A 19948-nucleotide genomic window follows, 5' to 3' on the forward strand; every position below is an offset into this window, starting at 1 on the left:
GCACTGCCAGCATACATGGAGTTGTCCTGAGCCCTTTCACACACATCTGTCCTGTGGCTGGTCCTCATCATATCACATCACCAGCAGCAAGCTCCAAATATGAAATGCTCATCCCCAAGAGGTGAAATGCCCATGCACCCATGTGACAAACCCTCTCACCACTGACAAGCCTGACTCGTTGCACACAGAGCCCACACAAACTCACCTGGCTGACTGCAGTCCAATCTCTGACCAAGAAACAGTCCCAACTCCCAGGAGTGCCCAGTGCATTAGGACTTACTCCACTTAGGGGTATAATTAGAGTAGGCAGTGGAAGAATTACAGACATCCCTTTCAACAAGCCTTCCTCACCCAGTGCACCCCCACAGCTCCCTGACCACTCTCTGCATTTGCTTTGCAGATGGGAGCAAGAGCCCTGGTGCAAATCTGTTGCTCTGTTGGTGCATGCAGCTCCAAAAAGCAGAAAGACCCCTCTGCACCAGACAGGCACTGCCCCTTCCATCAGGAGTTGCTACCTCTGTCCGTCAAGCACCTGACTGCAGCCTTCATCATTCAGCCAAGCTCTACCTGGATGGGTTCGCAAGAAGCACAGATTGTCTCCCTCTACAAGTGCATCTGCACACACCCTATTGTGGTCCTACTACAGGCAAGCAAAAAAGTCTTCTTTCTCAAACAACTTTCTAGGTCCTCCCATCCAAATCCCTCATACCATATCAAATAGGTGGACACTAGCTGGATTTCATCAGCTAGAAATAAATTCATGTATTTTTTAGGAAGGTACCTAATTTGCACATAAATTAAAAACTCTCTATTAAGTAGAAATAACTATTAAAATGAAAATAATAAAATAGTTTCAGATACAAATACATTAAAAAAGCAAGTAAATATTAATTCTAGAGCATTGCTATTAGCTATTTTTTTTAATGAGATAGAAAGAGATCAGACGGGGTTCTGTGGCTTTGCTAAAACTCTCAGGATTCTGTGATACAAGGCACACACACACTGTTGTTATATATCACAGAATCACAAAACAGTTAAGGTTGAAAGGGACATCTGGAGGTCATCCGGTACAACTCAAGCAGAGAAACATAGCGCAGGTTGCCTAGATCCACGTCCAGGCAGCTTCTGAAGTTCTCCAAGGAAGAAGACGCCACAATTTCTCTGGGCAGATATGAATATATCTTTGCATATGTGTCCAAGTCAAGGGTATAATGAATAAAATGAATTCATCCATTGGCCAATGAATGAAGAGGACAGCTACAATACTTTCAAGTTAGAAAATAAGAGATTCAATTTAAACATGAAGGTAATTACCACTGTAACAACATATACATTACGTGGCAATGTAATAGTGTCCACAGGGCCAACAACGTAACCTAAGAAAAATCAGTGGAATTATTTCCTTATCTCAGCAAAAGCTGTGCAAATTAGCATTTGATGGAAAGTCCACATCCCTTCTCACACTGCATGCAACTACCATGAGAGAGCAGTGCCAGACACAGCACAAGAACTGTGGAAAATGCCACTTCTTGGCACACCTACAGATGGATGCTGACGTAAAGCAAAATGCCAGCCACAGCCCAGGTAGGTTCTCACAAGACCTTAGTGGAGTATGCAGAGATGTCACTGTGGTTGTTGCCTTTTGGAAGAGATGGGCAACTGCGATGCAATGTCTGTTTAGACACAGCCCACTATTTACCCCAAGGTAGGATGGGGATAAGGGGTCTCAATTCAACCTTACCCCTCCACACACACACCAAGGGGGATGAACAGTAAGTGACAAAAGGGAAGCTCCTGGGGCAGGAGAGCCTTTCTCCTCCACTCCACCAATACAAAAACCACCTGCTTTACCTCTCCAACTCTCATGACCCAGCTCTTTAGCTATGGCTACCTACAGCTGAAGGTAAAGGAATGGCTAGAGAGAAGACCCTAGTGAGGTTACAGTCCTTTAAGGATTGTCACTTATTTTTTTTGCCAAATATAATTGCTTTATTTTCATTATCACTAACCTCCAGTTACTGTTTTTACACCATTATTGTTGTAAAATCTGTTCCCTCTTTTTGATTATTTTTAATTATTTTCAAGGCATGCATTTGACCCATGTGCTGTTAATGAATACTCAGATACTGCTATTAACTTCCTGTTGTGCATGTGAAGTATCTTTGTCAGTCACTGCTCCAGGCATCTTCCTCCATTCCTACATGCAGTTACATCAGTGGTCTTTTTCAATATCAGTTTAAATGAGACAAACTTTTCAAAGAGGCAAAAGACACAGAAAACAAATCTTCCTTTAGTTTCTGTTAGTAATGTACCAAATTTAATTAAATATATATACATATACATACATACACATATATATATATACATACATACATACATATATATATATATATCTTGAACTCCAGACAGAGAAAGGCCCAAACTGGGCATTTCAAGATTAACTGAATTAACTGCAGCTAGCAATTTGTCCACTAAATCTAATCTAATCTCTATCTAATCTAGGATTTTAATGATTACAATCTGCTAATTTTCGGAACTGTGCATATCCAAATATATATTTAAAGTAATTAACTAATAAACACATGAGATCCATAACAGGAAATGAAAACAAGCAAGATGGTATGTTGTACTTTGCAGTGTAAAATACGGATTAATGCACATAAGAAGGAGCTGTAGGTGGGACTCCTTGCCTTTGGGTTATTGGACTGATGAACTTGCCACGTGATTTGATACTGGTACACCCTTCTACACTCAAAAATGGCTCTACTGAAAACACTTGCACAACAAAGTCAGCATCCACCTACGTATGGCAGCTGCTCCTGTGAGCCTCGTCCTTAGCAGGGCTGAGATTAAATGCTGCAGTCAAAATCAGCAACAGTGAATTTTGGCCAGCAGATGAAAGCTGTGCTTGGGAGCACCACCAGTGGTCATAGAAACAACAGACCAGGGAAGGAGCAGGTTACATGGTCCAGACCTATAAAGCTGCCAGTGGACATTTCCTTTAATCAATGTGCCGTAAGAAGCAGAGGAGGTAATTGTTACAGCTGCTGTGGGGATTTCTTTGTGCAAATGGCACCCCTGCAATCCACAAGCCTAACTGGTGAGTGCAGCACAGATCCAAACCACCTCTGGGGGCAGGATGTAGGCACAGCGCTTTGCTGGGGCAGCCAGTGCAGGAAACAGGTACAGCTGTAGAAAAGCCTGCAAAAGTTAATTTCTGCTGCATTTAAAGCAGTGTTCTTTCTATATTTCTGTCTTGTATCTGTGTTCTCTCTTCCTTTGACTTAAAAAAGCTTAGGATGAAAAGCACTGCTTATATTTTAATTGCATACAGGGTACTCTGGCAATCCTCAGGCTGGTCACTTCTGTGAACGCAGCGTCCGAACAAAGCTGCGTGGTGGAGGAACAAGTCTGAGCTCCTGCGGCCGGGACACCACAAGACCACCAGCACCAGGCACAGTCCTGCCGACTCAGCCGGCAGTGCAGGTGCTATTCACACACCCCCCAGAAGCCGGCAGCAAAGAGACAGCTTGATGGGACAGCCACAGTACGGAAATGTGGATGTTCCTACACATATCGCAGAAGGAAACTGCGGCAGCTCAGCAGGCGGTGTTGTTATGAGACCTGGAATTCACACGGTGAGGCAAAGGCAGCGACGAAAGCTGAGACCCCAAAGGCAGCTTCAACACAAGCAAGAACTACCTCTTCATTCAGATAACAGATTTTTGTTGTTAAAAAGAAAAAAAAAAAAAAAAAAGAAAGAAAAAAAACATTCCAGAACTTAACTTCAACCTTTTGGAAACAGGAAGATCTCTGTTCAAGTTGAGATGGCAATGGACTTGATATGAACTTGAAATGAACTTGAAATGAACTTGAAAGTTATCATGCAAGCTACTAGAGAGGAGGGTTAAGGTATACACAATGTTCCTATACAGAAATATAATACAAATAATAGGAAATATGTGCCTATGACAAATGCTATCTAGAAGTAGCACCTCATGGCACTGTTTTTCAGGTGTGGGTGAAAAACCTGACAAAATGACCTTTCATCTGCAATCGCAGTTGAATGTAAACACATCATCTTTCATTAATCTGCATAACACATTGAATTGAAAATGATGCTGCCAGTTCACTTAAAAAAAAAAAAAAAAAAAAAAAAAAAAAAAAAAAAAAGGAGGCTTAAAGTAACTGGACTAACAGACTTTAAACTGAGAAGAACCATAACTTTACAAATCACAAGCCACTGAAATTTCCTCCAGTGTTCTCCTATCTAGGCTACAACTGCTGACTGAACCAAAGTGCAACTTTCAGCTTTTAAAATTCAAATCAACAGAAAACATATCATATTTTAAAGTGAGTTATTCAGGTTCTTAATCAAGTAATACTGCTTTTATACCTTGAATGCATTATGCCATAGCTAGCAGTCTGCAGTACAGCACAGCTGAAGCAGGAGATCAGCAGGCTCCAAGTGCCTTGGGCAAACATTTATCCGTAATGTTAAGCAGAAGGTGCAGAAAGCACGGCCATGCACAGTAAGTATCTCTCCCTAATTACCTATTCCTTCAGCTCTTTGTCCTCAGATCATACTGAGCCACAGTCCGTATTGCTGCACACGGTCAAGAAAATTTCTTTGTAAATGCAACAATTTCCTCTCATTGTTGTTGTTCTCCTGTTGCAACCCTGTTAAATATTGAGGATTGCTTTCACATTTCTCCATTCTGAACTAATACTCAGGTTTGGGTCTTATTTTAGAATAATAGTAACTTCTAAAGTATGTTTTTCACCTTTAAAATTTGCCTACAGAGCAAGTCTTTTTTCTTTTAAGCTGTTTCAAAAACTGTTAATCTTTTCTAGAGTATCTCACCAGCAATCCTGCAGCACTGAAACATAAACTATGGCAAATTGGGCTGTGATGGTTTAAGAAATTGCACTTATCTGCTCTCTCCCCCTCAGCAGACCGAGGAGAAGGGAACGTGTCCCTGCACTTCAGCTGCCTCCACGCAGCTTAAAACCACTCCCAACAGCAGCTTAAGTGGAGATATCAAGCTTTGTGCTTGACTGAGCTGAGACAGCATTGTACCTTCCTGTTGGCTCTGCTGTGAGGATGGCACCACAAATCACACAGTATTTTATGGTGCAGTCTGCATTATTCAAGGTACGCTAGATGGATTTAACTCTGCAAAAGAACATTTCTCGAAATAGGCACGTCCCACTTACTTTGGGAAACTTCCCATAATACACAGAACCACAGAATGGCCTGGGTTGGAATGGACCTCAAAGATCATCTAATTCCAACCCCGCTGCTATAGGCAGAGAAGCCAGGTGGAGTGCACAGAAATAGAACAATTCAGCAGAGGACAAGCATGTCCCTGGTGTGAACAGGCTGCAAACCTCCCTGCATCTTCAGTAAATGTAACATTAATGTGAGATACAAACAGCCTATGATCATGGCAGAATAAGGGAAATGTCTACTTCCTACAGGGGACAATTTGAATGACAAGTCCTGAACCAAGACTTGTCAACAAGGCCGTTGCGTGCCTTGGGAAGAGAAAGAACAGCACATGCTGGAAAGAGAAACTGAGAGTAAACACAGGTATTTTGATGGCCAAGAACAACTGGTCAAAAGTGTCTCATTATTCTCCTCTACAACACAGATAGATCCCCTTTCTGAACTGCTAGAATTGAAACCTAAGGCAGGGTTATTTGACATCTCTCCTTTACATGAACTAGCTCACAAGCAAGGGGAAACCTCTGCTTTCTGGAAAACCTAGCAGGTTGCAGGTAAGACTATTAAATTCCCTATGCTGAACAGTCGTGGATAATGACCCATAAATAATTTCTGCAGTGATATTCTTTTCCCTAGGTCAAGACACGTAGAATAAAAAGTTACAGAAACTGAGAAGAGGATGAATCAGTTTCATTAGGGATCTATACTGCAAAGTCTTTGAGACAGTAATATTGTATTCACTGTCTTAAAAATCAGCAGAGCAGTTTTAAATCACCTTCAGACTGGGATGAAGGAACCACTTGTGTTGCACATGAGTGGTTCAAGAAGAAACCCCAATTTTGTAGGAGGAAGGAGAATAAATGGTGTTTGTAATTATCCAAGCTTTTGAAGACCTGGCCACACAGAAAAAAGCATTTGATGTCAGGGCCTATTTGCTATATCACTGGTAAACTTATCCTAGAGACTCTGTGGATAAAAAAGCATAGCTGATAGTAATGCTGTTTTGACTCAAAAAAGAAAGGTTTTACTACAGTGATTTTGTATAGCAGAGATGAGAAATTAAAAATAGAAAAAGCTGCTGTGCATAAATGTTATCTTTGCTAAATAACAAGCACTGGAAAAAATGACCATTTATTTATTCCTTCTCTTGAAATCTTAGTTGAAGAGCTGCCCACATTACCATAACTTTATTGATAAATCTGAAAGCTCTGGGTTAAAAATTCAATGTAAAAGCATTCTCAACAAATAAAAAGACTCAGATTTTCTCAGACTAAGGTTTTGAAACATCTTGGAGAGGGGAAGTTTGACTTGGCAGCAAACTAGCCATTGAGTCTTTAAGTAACAAATCAGAAAGAGCAATGCACTGGCAGTGTTTAACCCAGGAACATAAAAAGTCTCTAGTCAAATGGGCCCCTCCTCTGGGAGAAACCCCACAGAACTGGAGACCTGCTGTGGCAGGAGCAAAACTCCAATGGATGAGCTGCCTGGGGAGCACAAGAAGTTTTGTCTCCACAAGAAATCATTCATGTAGCACAGTAGCAGAAAAAAATTTCTCTCTGAACCACAGTTTTCTGGTTCCTGTCCTGCTTCCAGCTTGCCACCTCAGGTCTCTCCTCTGCACACAGCCATACCTGCAACAGCTCCACAGCAGGCAGAGCCTGCCCCTCACCCCAGCTTCCCAGAGAAGGAAAACCCCAGTCGTGGCATTACTCCTCGTTTCTGAGAGCAGGTCACAACACTGCAAGCCACCACATCATACATGTAGAGGAGGGCACACTGTAGATTCACGTATGGGTTAGGAGGTAAGAACTGCATTGAAGGCTCCTGTGCTTCAACAGGAAGATTTCCCTGAAGAGTGAAGGTAGGCTTTAAGAACAAAAATAATAAAAAAAGGCAGCTCCTATAAAACCAGTCAGGTTCTGCCCAGAACTGTAGGTACAGAAGCCGGTTCTTAAATCAGCTTAGTCTTGGCAGGATTCAAGTCTACATCCACACCTACGTTCAGTTCAATAGTCTTCCCTGTTCTGGAGAGGGATATTAAATATTAAATTAATGCTCTCCTTTCTCTCTAGACTGTCTGCTTCCCCAGGGACTTGCAAGGAGATGGTTTCCTAAAATGAGACTTCACTGTCTTGATCCCCAGCAACTCTCTCCCTTCCCAGGTTTCCTGCATCCTACAATCTTGGTGTTGCACTGTGGGCAAGCCAATGTCCTCCTCCTTTGCTTAACCTTGGGGACTGCACATTTTCATTCCACCAGACCTCCTGCATTGCAGACTGAGAATTGGGTAAACCCCTTGAATATAAAACTATGAAAACATTCTTCCATCCATCACTCTTATCTAACAAAGACAGCAGGAATGACATAGAACAATAACATTTTTACTTTACAGCTTACCAAAATAAAATGTTATCCTGAACATATGCATATTTATTTTCTCCACGAACAAGATGCCACAAAAAGGATCACAACTGACACACATCAATCATATTGCTCAACAGACTCCCATAATGTCCTCAGACATTATGGTAAAAAAGCCAATATGAAAACTTTTAAAAGACAATAAATAGGAAAACAATCCTCTCTCACCAGGTATGTCCAATACCCTAAGGTTCAAATAAAAAAGCATAGGGCTCTTAACAACAACAACACTATTATGAAACAGGAACAGGCTTCCAGTTAAAGGAATGAGAGGGCTGGAACACCTTTCCTATGAAGAAAGCTGAGAGAGCTGGGGCTGTTCAGCCTGGAGAAGAGAAGGCTCTGGGGAGACATCCTTGCAGCCTTTCAGTACTTAAGGGGGACTTAGAGATGGAGAACAACTTTTTGTTCAGTCAGATAATGACAGGACAAGGGGGAATTGGTTTTAAACTAAAAAAGGCAAGATTTACGTTAGAGGTTAGGAGGAAGTTCTTCATTCAGAAGGTGGTGAGGCACTGGAACAGGTTGTCCAGGTTGTGGATTCCATATCCTTGGAGACCAGGTTGGACGAGGCCCTGGGCAACCCTATCTAATAGATAGCATCCCCACCCAAGGCAGGTGGGTTGGAAGTAGATGATATTTAAGGTCCCTTACAACCCAAAATATTCTATGGTTCTATGATCTGTGCAGCTTTTAAAACTTACAGTACATATTATATCAATACCAACATGATTGACTGCTAATACTGTCATAGGACAATACAATCCATAACTCTGCTCTCATACTCTGCAGCATAGGATCCCTGCATACCCTTCATCTTTCAACCGGAAATTTAGGAAATTCTAGTGTAGTAAACAAGTCCATTGTCAAGACTCCTGTCAGGAAAGTAAGACTGCCAAATAGGAGTTTCACAGGGAATATCATTCCTTCTTTTCAGGTATGGATCTATTCCAACTGTACAAACAGAAAAGCTGTGCTAAGCTGGATGCACTATGCTTTCCCTTCTACAAATGGAGAGGAACAGTCCTGCATATGAAGTTCAATCTGGTGACACTTGGAAGATATGGATCAGAAGCACACATTACACTACTATATAAGGTTTGAAAAAATTAAAACTTAGAGGAGGCTGGATGGACAGCTAGATTCAAGAGTCAGCCTTAGAGGCGGCCCAAGGAGAAGGATCGTTACTGTTATGGCCAGAAGTGGAAAAGAAATCAAAAATAAACATATTTTATTTTCTTGCCTATAGTTTCTCATTTCTTTCAGTGAGACTGTCATCTCCTATTTTATACAAAGATTCATGAGAAGCTCAGGTCCTGAGAAAAGTCATCAAGAAGGACTGTTTGAAGTGAGAGGTGAAGAGTAAAACAGTGCACTGTCTTCCTCAAGCCAAAGCCAGAGGCATGGGATTCAGCCCACAAATTAACTTTCCTATTCATGGGTACATAGGCTCCCGCGTGGTTTACAGCAGTGTGGTAGATAACTCGATGGAGCATAGCTGAGCTCACCCTGCAGCAGCCCACAGGTGGGATGCAGCCATCCCCAGCAAGGACCCCGCCTGGCAATGCCCATCCTACTTGGAGCAGCAGACAAGTCTCCTGCCAGCCCTGCATCGTGTCTGTCAGGGACTCACTGATGTCTCAGACTGCCCAGAGTGAGGTGCCCAGTGCAGGTCACCGACTCTGCCTCAGAGCTGGCCCCTGAAAGGCATCTGGGTGCCCTTCACCATCATCTGGAACAGGATTCAGTGCACAGCCCATGCTGCATCCCTGTATAGAGGCACTTGCATTTATGTTACGTCTTAACACAGAAGATGAGGACAACCCAACGTTTTCCTTCAATGTTGGATAAGCTTGTGAAATTAGACAGAAATTCACTAGTAATGGGACATGAGGACATGCATGGGGAGTTGATTGAAAGAAAAGTCCACGTGCTCATCCCAGGGATCCCTTCAGTCTTACAAGCAGGAGAAGACATTGTTCAGAAAATACCGGAAGTGAACAGCCAACCACATGAGAGCAAAACTGAGTTTTGCTAAACTTGGGTTTAGGGAACACTGGCCCATTCTAGAGGATTTTCTCAGTCAAGAACCTACACTTCACAGAGAGGTGAGATAATGATCTTGGCTGAGAAATAAGTAGAACAATTAGAAAGACATTAAACCAAGAACACAAGTGAAACAATTCCAAAGAGGGAAATAGAGCACAAATGCACCATGTCAGAAGTAATTAAGGCCATTTGACAAAGAATGAGAGTAAGATTTTTCTTTTTCTTTGCTCGTTTCAAAGTACTAGGAGACCAGATAACAGCAAAAAGGATGTGGACTGCTTTTACTGGTAATAAGAATCTTGATATAATTGTCATTACTGAAATCTACAGACAATTACACCATTTTAGAACATTAAGAATGAGAAAGTACTGAGTAGGCAAGGAGGCCCAGAAAGAGAGTTCACATTAAAATCCCATCATCTATCATATGTCCAGCAATAATTCAGAACAGGGCCACAACTTCATGTAAATTAGTGTCTGAAGTAACAAGTTAAAAGATTCTTCATGAGATTTTATTACAGACCAGTAAAGAAAAAAAAATAATTAACCTTTAAGTGTTGATCTCCAAGCTATATGAATTAACACTTGCACTATAAGGACAACTTCAAGTTGAGAGCAAATGCTGGCTGTCCCATCCAACAACCAAAAAAATATCATTTCATTTTCTAAAAAGGAAAAAAAGATTGCTTTTCTATAGATAATGTTTTGCTCCAACATAGGTAAATGCTACTTTAGATTTCAACATAAGGAATAAAAATCTACTAAACACTTGACTGCTGCTTCATCGGCTAAAGACAACGGGGAGAGATGGAAGGCCCAACCAGCCAGGTAAATATTTGATGCTTCCTAAGGGAATCAACCAAGGGAAATCAGATTAGAAAATTTATCGTAGAAAACATGGGAGGCTTAAAATTAAAAAGTAAAAGGTGACTGGGAATTCTTGAAGAACAGTTTCAGGAATACTACTCCATAAATTGAAGAGGAGAACCACTGCTGTGTTCTCCATGCAGGTCAGCACTGAAGTGATAAGAGCAGTTACAAAGACTCTAACACTAGGCCATGATGAAATAATGGTCAGTATGAATTCAAAATTAGAAAATGAAGGGCAAGAACAAGAACAAATTACATAACAGTAAAGAAAACTGCATTTGGCATGGCAAAGGACTACTGAGAGGGGTTTTGTTACTGTTGTTTAAATTAGATAATACCAAAATAATTTCCTACACCCTGTGCAAACTAGTCAACTAAGCAGACAATGAATAATTGCTAATACATACAGAAAGCAAGATGATCAATATTTTTAATTTTGCTGCTGTGGAAATATTATTTTCCTTATTACCAAATAAGGATTTTTGGCATGAGCTACCTGAACTTGAATAAATTGTTTACATCTAGTGGATGTTGTATATCATCCTCCTTAACTTCTTCCTGAAGGTCTTTCTGGGACAATAAAGTTAAATTTTAATACATTTTGAAATATTAGGACATTCAAGAAGACTATAAAGATAGCAATGTCAGGCTAATATTCAAAAAGGAGTAAGATGATCCACAAAACAACGAGCCAGAAAAATAGCACTGATTCTGGAAAAATGCTCGGAAAATTCATTTGGAATTTAATTTTGACACAGCATTGAAGAATACCAATATCATTAATATTGGCCAGCTGAGTTTTACAGTAAATGGTTCTTGCTACTCACACGTATTTCCTTTTCTTGGTAAATTACAAGTCTGATTGATGCAGATAGTATTGATGTAAGACTCATGCTCAGCTGAGTCCTACATGACATTAAAAATGAGCAGTATAAAATGTCAGCTACACATGTTTTAAATTAACTAAAACCCAGTTAAGGAGAAGCAGTCAGAGTGGTTACTGCGGAACATGTTTGCGTGTGCTGAAGAGGCTGTACAAGGTGTTGGACTTGGCTCTACCTTCATCATCATTATCTTGATATAAATGGAAATTTCTGATCATATTTGTAGGTGACAAAGCTTGGAAGACCGCTGGGCAATTCCAGAACCAAAAACAAAAACCATGGCAATCCTGCAGGATCCATCTTAGCCTGGGGTGAACACATTGCATGGTGGAGGAAATGAGCTGCCCTGTATGGCTGCACCCTGTGGTCACAGCTTTGAAAAATCCTCCTGTGCAGGGGCCAAAGCTGCAGCTGGCTGCCATGGGAGGAGCGACATGCTCCCACCTTGCTCTGTCCATCAGCCAGCCAGGCTGCACAGGGAAGCCAACTGGAGCAAAACCAGCCTCACCAAAACAAAGCTTCCAAACAAGGAACTGCTTCATGGTTTCACCATGTTTCAGGTGACACAGGTCAAATAACCCCGGCAGGGAATGATGTAGAGGTCCGTCGCAGAGATGTGCAGCTGCCAGGGTCCTCCCCAATGAGGCCACTGCTACCACGGCCCAGGAGACCAGAGAGCAAGGACCCGCAGGGAAAACGGCACCTGCCCATGATGAATGGTGCAGACAGAGAGCAGGTTGTTGTCGTGGTTCCGCTCGAGTGGGCAGCCGAGCTCCACCACAGCCGCTCTCTCACTCCCCCTCCTCAAAGAGGAATGGGGAGAAAATATGTGAAAAGGGCTCAAGGATTGAGATAAGGACGAGAAAATCACGCAATAATTATTGTAACGGGCAAAACAGACTCGGCATAAGGAGATAGTAAGATTTATTGCCTACAACTAACAAGCAAGAGAAGTGAGAAAACAAAGGAAAAAAAAAACCAAAAGCACCTTCCCCCCATCCACCCTCTTCCACCTCCTCCCCCCGAGCGGCGCAGGGGAACGGGGAATGGGGGTTATGGTCAGTCTACAGCACTTCTTCTCTGCCGCTCCTTCTCGGTCACTCTCGTCCCCTGTGCTGTGGGGTCCCACCCACGGGATGCAGTCCTTGATGAACTGATCCGGCGTGGGCTTCCCACAGGCAGCAGCTCTTCCAGAACTGCTCCAGATATGGGTCCGTACCACGGGGTCCATCCCTCAGGAGAAAACTGCTCCAACCTGGCTCCCCTACGGGCAGCAGCTCCTGCCAGATCACCTGCTCCTGCGTGGGCTCCTCTCCACGGGCTACAGGTCCGGCCCAGAATCTGCTCCGGCAGGGGTCTTCCACAGGCGGCAGCCTCCATCGGTGCAGGGCCACCTGCTCCACCGTGGTCTCCTCCACGGGCTGCAGCGTGGAACCCTGCTCCACCGTGGTACTCCATGGGCTGCAGGGGGACATCCTGCTTCACCATGGTCCTCACCACAGGCCGCAGGGGACTTCTGCTCCGGCGCCTGGAGCACCTCTCCCCCTCCTTCTACACTGACCTTGGCGCAAGGCTGTTCCTCGCTCCTCTCACTCTCCCGGCTGCTGTGTGGCGCAGCGTTTTTTCCCTGTCTTAAATATGCTCTCACAGAGGCGAAAAACAACATCGCTTATTGGCTCGGATCTGGAAAACAATGGGGCCCTTCCCAAACATGGGGCAGCTTCTAGATCTTTCTCACAGAAACCACCCCTGTGGCTCCCTGCTACCAAAACCTTGCCACATAAACCCACTACATTCCACCCCTCGCCTCTGTTAAAAGCATATTTAAGACTACTCACAACATACTCTTACTTTACAATTATCACAACAACCTTCACAAACTTCACTTACATCAAAAAGAAAAAGAATTCACCACACCAAAATAAACATAACATCATCACAGCACCGACAAGGTGGACATTTTACACACACACACCACCCCTCGTCCCTTCACCACACTAACATATCACAGTTACTGCTTTCTTAAATTCTTCACAACTTGTACATTCCTAACAATCATCCTGCACATATTTTTGCCCGTTACTTCTACTAACTATCATCCTTATCTCAAATTCCTCGAGCCCCACGTTGGGCGCCAAAAAAGACTGTCGTGGTTCCGCTCGAGTGGGCAGCCGAGCTCCACCACAGCCGCTCTCTCACTCCCCCTCCTCAAAGAGGAATGGGGAGAAAATATGTGAAAAGGGCTCAAGGATTGAGATAAGGACGAGAAAATCACGCAATAATTATTGTAACGGGCAAAACAGACTCGGCATAAGGAGATAGTAAGATTTATTGCCTACAACTAACAAGCAAGAGAAGTGAGAAAACAAAGGAAAAAAAAAACCAAAAGCACCTTCCCCCCATCCACCCTCTTCCACCTCCTCCCCCCGAGCGGCGCAGGGGAACGGGGAATGGGGGTTATGGTCAGTCTACAGCACTTCTTCTCTGCCGCTCCTTCTCGGTCACTCTCGTCCCCTGTGCTGTGGGGTCCCACCCACGGGATGCAGTCCTTGATGAACTGATCCGGCGTGGGCTTCCCACAGGCAGCAGCTCTTCCAGAACTGCTCCAGATATGGGTCCGTACCACGGGGTCCATCCCTCAGGAGAAAACTGCTCCAACCTGGCTCCCCTACGGGCAGCAGCTCCTGCCAGATCACCTGCTCCTGCGTGGGCTCCTCTCCACGGGCTACAGGTCCGGCCCAGAATCTGCTCCGGCAGGGGTCTTCCACAGGCGGCAGCCTCCATCGGTGCAGGGCCACCTGCTCCACCGTGGTCTCCTCCACGGGCTGCAGCGTGGAACCCTGCTCCACCGTGGTACTCCATGGGCTGCAGGGGGACATCCTGCTTCACCATGGTCCTCACCACAGGCCGCAGGGGACTTCTGCTCCGGCGCCTGGAGCACCTCTCCCCCTCCTTCTACACTGACCTTGGCGCAAGGCTGTTCCTCGCTCCTCTCACTCTCCCGGCTGCTGTGTGGCGCAGCGTTTTTTCCCTGTCTTAAATATGCTCTCACAGAGGCGAAAAACAACATCGCTTATTGGCTCGGATCTGGAAAACAATGGGGCCCTTCCCAAACATGGGGCAGCTTCTAGATCTTTCTCACAGAAACCACCCCTGTGGCTCCCTGCTACCAAAACCTTGCCACATAAACCCACTACTGGTGCTTGCCTTCTTAAAAACCTCTTAGAAATGGAACAGTAACAGGTAAACCTCAAAAGTGACAGGAAAACTGGAAAAAATACCTTCAATGGAAGGCTAAAGGAGTTTGGCCTCTTTAATTGGGAAAGAGAAGATTGAATGTTGACTTGATTACCATGTACAAATACCTTCATGTGAAGACATACCAGGTTCTAAAGTGCTCTTCAATCTAGAAGATAAAGTATAACGACAGCTGGAAGCTGAAGCATACAAATTTAAATGAGGTACGAATTTTAAACAGTGAGGGTGATTAACCGAATAACGAAAGATCAGCACGGATCCTCTATTCCCTGAATCAAGATTGATGACTTTCTGGAAAATATGTTTAAGCTTTGCTTAGTGAACACACACACACAAGGTGATGAGGATCCGATGAGATGCAGGAGGTCAGGTTGGACGGTATAATAGCTCCATCTGGTCTTAAATTCCAGATACCCATGAATACTGAACAGCAGTTTTATGTCATTCTGTCACGCTCACAAAACAGATTGTAAAGCAAGCAGTAATAAAGTTGTTTTGCACGAGAATTAGGGCTCAAAATAAAGTGTCCAAGACTCCCTCTGCTCCAACACTGTTTTCACATCTCATAAAATCCAGTTTTGCCTTCAGTTCTGAACTGAAAATAAATAACTATTTGGATCAGGTGGTTTGTTGTTATGTTTTGTTTTCCTTCCTCCCACTCTGTATTTAAGAGTCTTTGCAGCATGCAAGAGTCTGTTCCTACAAACCTCCACCCTTTTGTGAAATAACATCAGATCCAAAACTTTTCCAGCATCCTAAACTTTACCAGCCCCATTGCATGGGGCTTTGAGCAACCTGATCTACTGAAATGTATCCCTGCCCATGGCAGGGAGTAGGAACTGGATGATCTTTAAAGTCCCTTCCAACCCAAACCATTCTATGATTCTATGATCTCCTCAAGCACACTGCACTCTGCAATATATTTCAGAAAGCTGAATCAGCTTTAGAAGAGCGTAGGACTTTCTTTTTAAAGAAACATCACACAAAATGCTTGAAAGGTCTTGGGCTAAAATGAAAGTGAAATAAAGCTGAGCTGTTTGGGCATGCTCCAGGGCAAACAGCAATCATGCTTGTATACTACTAACGGTTTATTCTTCATATAAGCAGTTGTTCACCAGGACACTTCAGCAGGATCAGACAGAGTGGCTACACCAGCAAATTACACAACACAAACATTACTGTGTGCTGTTTGAATGCTTCTTGACAGAGTTTGGCTAAACCAACTTTCATCTTCCCATTTGAAGAGCTGGCAGAGGCCAAGAGCCATTCTCAAGGGGCAGTTTGGGTGCAGCCCTGTTGTCTGAGAAGATAAGAGAGGTTAACAGTGTGCATGACAGCAGACTGTGCCAGCTGATCTTGGTGTGGAACAACACTCTGGACACACTAGAACTCCTGCTACAGAGGTAGCCTGAATGTCAGAAACAACCTAAAAAGCCATTGAACTGAACTGGAAACACAGAAAATTAATCATCAAATTGGAGCTTGCTCATGGTTTGGCAACGTGCCCGTAATTCACACAAAGAAGTTCAATTCTATGCTAAATACTAATAAAGTGCATTACTTTAAAACAGAAACAATAAAAACAGTAGCTCCTCTCTCAGAACAAGACCATGAGAATCCTCCCTCATGATCCTGTCCTTAAGGAAAATGCATGGGATTGTGATTCTCATTCTTTACACCCAGGATCCTGCAGACAACCCAACAGCCTGTGCTCCAAAGGCCTGACCTATCTGAGGTGCATAAAAGATAAAAATTAAAAAATGAGGCATCCAGAAGCCAAGATTTTATTTTCTTGACCTCCAAAACATTTCTTAAACCTTCTGACAGCTTCATGAAGAAATTTTATGTTCACCCAATACGCCAGTCCAAGAGAAAGCTTTGTCCTCCGCTGAATCCGACTCTGAAAGATGCACAGCCCCACAGCTCTTTCATTTTATGTCATATTCCCAGACTATGCATCTTTCCCTCCCCATACACACCCTTCTGCCAAACACCTTCTGTAACTTCATGTTCCCAAGACCTCCAAGACCCAAGTGTCATAACAGGACACACTACTAAGAAATCCAGCTTACATACCTCTCTTCCAAACTTTACATTTCAGACAAATTATCATTTGCTATGCCTCTTCAAGAACAACCACTCCCACAAATTCCCACTGCAACCCCTGGACACGTTTTCCCCCAGCCCTGCCCTGTCATCATCCCCTGTCTGAAGAGGCCAATCTCACCTCCAGTATCCGGGTCATGGAAGTTGGGGTCCAGTCCCTTCTCCAGCAGTCTGCAGACCTTCTCCGCATTTAGCATTTGCACGTACTCCATGAACTTCTTCAGATTTGCCTGCAGCCGTGACACCCCAGGAAAACATACAACACATAGTGTTAACACACCAATGGGAAGAAAAAAGCCACCAGAGGAATATCCTCATTCAGGAGATCCAAGGCAACCAGCAAGGATAATGGTGCAACACCCACTAGAAGCCAGGGCACTTATTCATTCCCAGGTCCCTGAGACTATATTCTCTACAAAGCAAATACTCTCTTCAAGGGTATAGCATAAGTCCACATGGAATGTAGTCCTTCCTACCCACTCTTCAAGACTGGGGATTGCTGGACCATCCCAAGGAAGCCACCCTCTGCCCACACCACAACGCTCTGCTAAAGCACACTTTCTGTTCACAAACACCATGAGGGCAGGCACCCGTTGTACATGCCCGTGACACAGATGCATCACCAGACATCTATCAAGGCATTTGTCAACCATGCAGCACGGAGGTGGCTATGGAAAGTGCAGTGCCAACCACCCACTAAACAGCACCAATGACGGCACAGCACACTTGGGTCTGTGTCTCACTGCAGCATTGCATCTTCTCTTGTAAATAATTTTGAGGCTGTATCATCTGTCTGCCTGTTGAACTTGAAATACTCAAGAAAGATCAAGCTACTCAAACACCGACTATTATTGTATGGTGTAATGGGTATGGCTGTTGCACTCTCTGCTGTGAAATTCTGTTTTATTCTTGGTGTAATTTTCTGTCTTTGGCCAGAGACATAAATTTGTTCTCTTGAGGGGACTGAGTGCTCAAAAGACTCCTTTAAGTCTGCCTGGCTGTTTGTAGGTTACTGTTTTTTTTGTTTTTTTGGTTTTTTTTCTCTTTTGGATAGCTACACTTGATGAACATATTCTTTTATTAAATTTCTAGACTCTAGAAATTGCAGCTCTGCCAGGCAGGCAGATAGCACTTGGACAAAATACAATGTGAAAATACTCATTTCCAGTCCAGTTTTTCAGATCTTTGATTGCAGGTTGGTTTTTGTTTGTTTGTTTTTATTTTTCTTTTAGCTGATTTTAATTAAGCCTTGAAGCAGCCAGTTTTAGGAAAGGAAGTCTAGAAAGTGCCTGACATAGCAAAAATAGTGTGCAAACAGCTGAGGGAAGACTTTGGGAAATGCTCTAGCCAACCAGCCAACCTGCAATCAAGAATCAAGGAATAGCTGTAGCTCCTGTGAAACACTGCACTGCTGGCTGAATGCTTCTGAGCAGAGCAGATTTTCCACACAGTGAAAAAAATCAAGATTCAACATTTTCCTTTATTTGACACAGAAGAATGTTATCTTTTATGAAACAAAATGAATTCCAAAGTGTTTCACTTCAAATTTCATTTTGAAGTCTTTCAGTTGAAAAAAAAATCTGAAAATACCAAGCACGATGCAGAAACATTTATGATTCTTTTCAACGACCTTCTAAACAAAATTTCATTATGCATTATCTTGTGCAATATTTTGCTTCTGCCAAAGTTTAATTTTCTAAGGGGAAAAGTTAATACTTTTAGAAGCAATTCTACAGAGGACACCGCAAATCCCCAAACTTGGCACCTGTAAAATTCACCTGTGCTCTTTCTCTTGCATGCTGAGGAGACCATGGCAAGAAGTTATACAAAAAGTATCACCAAACTGAGACTTTTAAAAGATGAGGCAAATTCATGCTGGGCTGTTTACCTGGTTAACCATATTCTCTCTGTGTGTAGTTAGTGTGCAAAGCTAAACATTCTTTGCATATGTTTTCTAAGATTGGCACCACAGACCCATGCCATAAAACAAGCCAGATCACATATGTAAAGTTCTAGTCATTGTAGTGCACCACCCCCTGCAACATTAACTCCATCTCATCAGAGATTATTAGCTCAGGCAAAACCTTGCAGTGGTGCAGCTCCACTGTATGCATACCAGTACTCAAGCGGCTCACTCCAGATGTCCACAGTGACACGCAGACATGGGTCACCCGAAGCAGAATGAGCTGGAAATGTGCATCCACAGCATAATTGATTCCCACAGCACAAATGGGCATGTGCAACTGTCATCAACTGCAGCAGCGCACAAGTGCTGCCTTTCTGATAGCAAGACACCTCCCTGACCCTTGATACTCGGTGTTGCTTCTCCCCCAGATTCCTTCTTGTTTCATGAGTAACTAAAAGCAAAATATTTGTCCTGTTTTAGTATTCCACCAGCACAAGTACAGTAACACTGGAGAAGCTCACAGCCACCTGCCAGCAACAGTACAGACTGACCACTCCACGACCACCTCCAGGATGTGATCCCAAAATGCCTATTCTCAACTGTCACCCAATTGTGCAGATTGAACTCTGTTCTTTCAACTCCTGTTTGTCCATATGTCCCTTCTCCTTCCAACAGCCATTTAGCAGATGATGCTAACCTAACCCAACAGACGATGCTCCATGCATGCTAAACCCCAGTACCCAAGAACAGGTCTGACAGTCTCAGCAAGATCCTTGACAACAGAGCTGAGTCCATGTCAATGATGAGCCCATGCCCACCTCCATGGTGCCAGTACCCTCTGCCCATGCACATCCCTTAAGCTGCAGCCTTCCCAGGTCCTCTACGGCCAGAGAAGTTTCTTCTGTGAGCTCTCTGCTCAGGCAGACACCGCACCCCTGTGCATGCGACAGCGACTTCTGACAGTTGCATGTTTAGGTTTTTATCAAACATCCCAGGTACTAAACTGAACTGCTCTTGTGGTTCTACTGCTAACTGTTGTTTTCAACCCAGAAGTGCATCCTATCCAGACCATCTACATCCATCAGCAGTGTGCTAGTGTATACTTCTACTATTGTAGAATAGTAGTATATTGTATATTGTAGGTGCTCAGGAAGGTAAAACGTATTTTGACAATCAGAAGATGATGCACTATGCCAACTTTTAACGATAGTTTTTATATTTAGCAAG

General features: G+C 43.4%; 1 protein-coding gene across 4 annotated transcripts in view; it reads right to left on the reverse strand.

Moving 5' to 3' along the window:
* SHANK3 (SH3 and multiple ankyrin repeat domains 3) overlaps positions 1-19948 on the reverse strand; it is a 376332-nt gene that overhangs the window by 286868 nt on the left and 69516 nt on the right. For all 4 annotated transcript variants that reach the window (XM_084305956.1, XM_084305955.1, XM_084305957.1 and 1 more), the window contains exon 6: positions 16937-17045. In XM_084305956.1, coding sequence (XP_084162082.1) covers positions 16937-17045 — 109 coding nt within the window. The remainder of the gene's footprint in view (positions 1-16936; positions 17046-19948) is intronic.

Source organism: Netta rufina (assembly GCF_964035555.1).
Source record: "Netta rufina genome assembly, chromosome: 1".
Classification (NCBI taxonomy): domain Eukaryota; kingdom Metazoa; phylum Chordata; class Aves; order Anseriformes; family Anatidae; genus Netta; species Netta rufina.